Source organism: Loxodonta africana, chromosome 7, assembly GCF_030014295.1.
Source record: "Loxodonta africana isolate mLoxAfr1 chromosome 7, mLoxAfr1.hap2, whole genome shotgun sequence".
Lineage (NCBI taxonomy): Eukaryota > Metazoa > Chordata > Mammalia > Proboscidea > Elephantidae > Loxodonta > Loxodonta africana.
The window spans coordinates 5,353,875-5,357,228 of NC_087348.1; the positions used below are offsets into that span (position 1 = coordinate 5,353,875).

A 3,354-nucleotide genomic window follows, 5' to 3' on the forward strand; every position below is an offset into this window, starting at 1 on the left:
GAGGGGGCGCCGGCCATATATAGGGGCCCGGCGGGCCGGGCTAACGCGCAGGAGGCGCGCACCGCCCGCAGGTCCCGCCCGGCCGCGTCCCTCCGGCCGCCGCCCGCAGCGCATGCAGCCGGGATAGAGCCCGGACGCCAACGCTCGCCGCGCTCCTCCGCGCGCTCCTGCCCGGCCTGGCCGTGCGCTCTCGGACCGCCCAGGCGCACTCAGCCCGGCCCCGGGCGCACAGACGCTGAGGACGCACGGCCCGCGGGCCGGCATGGCGCTGCTGCTGGCGCTCCTGATGGCCCTGCTGACATCCCGGGCGGGCCGCGGGGGCGCCGCGCCCATCGCGCCCAACGGCACGCTGGAGGCCGAGCTGGAGCTCCGCTGGGACAGCTGGGTGGCGCGCTCGCTTGCGCGGCTGCCCGCGGCCGCGCGGCCCAAGGAAGCGACCGTGCAGAGTGGCGCCGGCGACTACCTGCTGGGTATCAAGCGGCTGAGGCGACTCTACTGCAACGTGGGCATCGGCTTCCACCTCCAGGTGCTGCCCGACGGCCGCATCGGCGGCGTGCACGCCGACACGGGCGACAGTGAGTGGGCCGGCGGGGGTGGGGCGGGCCGGGCCGGGCTCTCCCTTCCAGCTGGACCGGGCACCCGCTCGTGGGCCTGGGCACCGGCGCCAGGATGCGGGGACGCAAACCCGCTTGGCTCCGGGAGCCGCCTCAGGCACCGGCTTACTTCCCAGCCGGCGGAGCCCCGCCTTCCCGCCTTCGGAAGCCGGGTCCTCTGGAGCCAAATTCCAGCGGCCTCGCCCGTGGGCACCGGCGCCCGCGGGGGCCCGGGACGCGCGCCCAGGCCGGGGCCGAGCTCTGGGGCCGCTGGGGCGGGACGCGGCTGCCGCATGCCCACATGCTAGGCTCCGGGGGCCACTGGGGTCGGCCTGGGTCGGGGGCCCTTTACACCCACACCTATCCCAGATGCGCAGTGGTGCGCAGGCCTAGGGGAGCCCGGGAGGGGCGGTGCTGCCCAGTGGCCCCCTGAGTCTCCCGGAATGACCCGCGCGCCCCCCAGGTCTGCTGGAACTCTCGCCGGTGGAGCGGGGCGTCGTGAGCATCTTTGGCGTCTCCAGCCGGTTCTTTGTGGCCATGAACAGCAAGGGCAAGCTCTATGGGTCGGTGAGTACCCCAGGGGCCGGCCGACACTCGGGTGGGGCAGCGTGTAGCCTGGACAGGATCCGGAACCCCCGTGACCGACCTGAGCCTGGATGGTGGACCAGAGGCTGCATCGCAGGATGCTTGGGTTGGCAGTGCCCCACCTCCACCCCCAAACTGCTCGGAGACTTGGTTGGGTAGTCACCGTGGGGAGCGGGGCAGCCCAGATCAAGAGGGACCGCTTGGATGCAGGAACGCGGAGGTTCCTGGCATCCATGGGTGGCGGTCTCCTGTCCCAGCAAACTCCATTGGGAGCCCTTCTCTGTAGGCCAGAGGGTTCCTAGCAAACAGGGCTGAAGTCTTTAGGATGCACGGAGACCAGCTGAAATTCTCTGGCCACCAGGTGCTGGGCAGGTGGCAGAAGCACCAGCTGCTGTGGGCTGGCCTGGCCATGCCTCCCCTTCTCACTCTGTGGGGGCCTTGACAGCCGAGCTCCCCAGGGTCCCTCTCAGCCCAGATAGAAAGGAGCCCCTGGCCACCGGCCCCCAGGGTCAACCCTCCTGCTCTTCCCCTTTCCTTCAGCCTTTCTTCACCGAGGAATGCATGTTCAAAGAAACCCTGCTCCCCAATAACTACAACGCCTACGAGTCCTACAAGTCCCCCGGCATGTTCATCGCCCTGAGTAAGAACGGGAAGACCAAGAAGGGGAACCGGGTGTCACCCACCATGAAGGTCACCCACTTCCTCCCCCGGCTGTGACCCCCCGGAGCCCCCAAGGGGGAGGTGCGGAGGACAACCTTGGTGCACTTTCTTTGGATGGACAGTTTGATGCAAGAGTAGCTGGGACTTATTTAATTATTTAAATGTGTATATATTGCCACCAAATTATTTATGGTTCTGTGGGTGGGTTTCATATTTTCTCTGGGAAAAAAAAAAAGGAGGAGAAAAGACATCTCCTTAATCTGGTGCAACCGTGGAGAACCTTACCGTTGGATTTATTGAACTCGTCAAACGGTCATCACAAACGTGCTGCTATTCTGTGTTCTTAAAAGCAATGAACTTGGATCCTGTGGTCAGCCCTGCTTGCACCTGCCGGCCCCTTGAGCGTGGAGGTGAGCTTGCCTGTGTATGGAAAGGCCTTGCTGAGGCTTGGGAAACCCGCTAAGGAAGCTCCCAGTCTCATCTCCCTCTTCTAGCATCTTCCAGCGTCCCACTCCCTGCGCCCTGTTGCTATTAATTGGGGCGTATCGGTTTACTTCAGGGACAGAGAGTGCACAAAGTCCTCCTGTCACTCCGTTTTTAGACCTGCCAAGGCTGACCTTTAAACTCTCCTGTAGTCAATCTTCCGCCGTCCACCAGGCGGGAGAGCCGCTTCCAGAACTGCAGAAAGTCTTGTTTTCCTTTTTTGGGATCAACCACAGCCACGGGGGAGGCGGGTGGGGGGAGGCAAACACAATTCTCAATGCCGCTGAAAGGAATTGAGATCATCCCACCGGAAGGCTGGAGAGGGACAAAATGGGGGCCACGTGGGGCTGTTTGCAGCCGCAGCCACAGCCACCACCCCAGGGATGAAACCTCATTTGTGATAGCAGATTCTTCTGAAAACGTAACCAGACCAAACCTGGTGCCGCTGAGTCCATTCTGACTCATAGCGGTCCTATAGGACAGAGTAGGGCTGCCCCATAGGGTTTCCAAGGAGCGCCTGCTGGTTTCGAACTGACGACCTTTTGGTCAGCAGCCAAACTCTTAACCACTGAGCCACCAGGGCTCTGATAATGCAATAGCACCTGTTGAAAACCCCACAGGCTCCCCGGTGCTAAGGGCACGTCAGACTAGACTGAGCTATTCATTGTAAATGAAATGTCTCTGTCAGTGTCCCCGTCATTGTACAAAACACTCCGGGGCAATGTTTGCACGAAGGACGCTGCTGCTTCTCTGGGCATTCCCTGCTTAAGTGGATTTAACATCTACCTCACAAGCCCTTCAACCAGTCATCTGACAAAGGCCACAGAGAGTTCAGACCGGGTCTAGGGTTTGCCATCCCAAGTAGCTTTTTTTTTTTTTTCCATATGCAGCCAAAAAGGGTTGCGGATAGCTTCGGTGCGTCCCATTTGAACCTTGTCACGTTTGAGCTATCTTTACCCCGTGATTTACTTTTAGTAAGGATAATCATGGTGAAAATATTTGCAGACAGCTGTTAGAGTGCACTATATGGTCA

The 3,354-nt window shown here is 61.4% G+C and overlaps 1 protein-coding gene across 1 annotated transcript; it reads left to right on the forward strand.

The window, feature by feature from the left end:
• The first annotated feature begins 262 nt into the window (after window positions 1–262).
• FGF4 (fibroblast growth factor 4) lies at window positions 263–1,895 on the forward strand. Its single transcript, XM_003419531.1, has 3 exons — window positions 263–575; window positions 1,057–1,160; window positions 1,719–1,895. The coding sequence occupies exons 1-3, from the start codon at window positions 263–265 to the stop codon at window positions 1,893–1,895; spliced, it is 594 nt and encodes a 197-aa protein (XP_003419579.1).
• The last annotated feature ends 1,459 nt before the right edge of the window (window positions 1,896–3,354 follow it).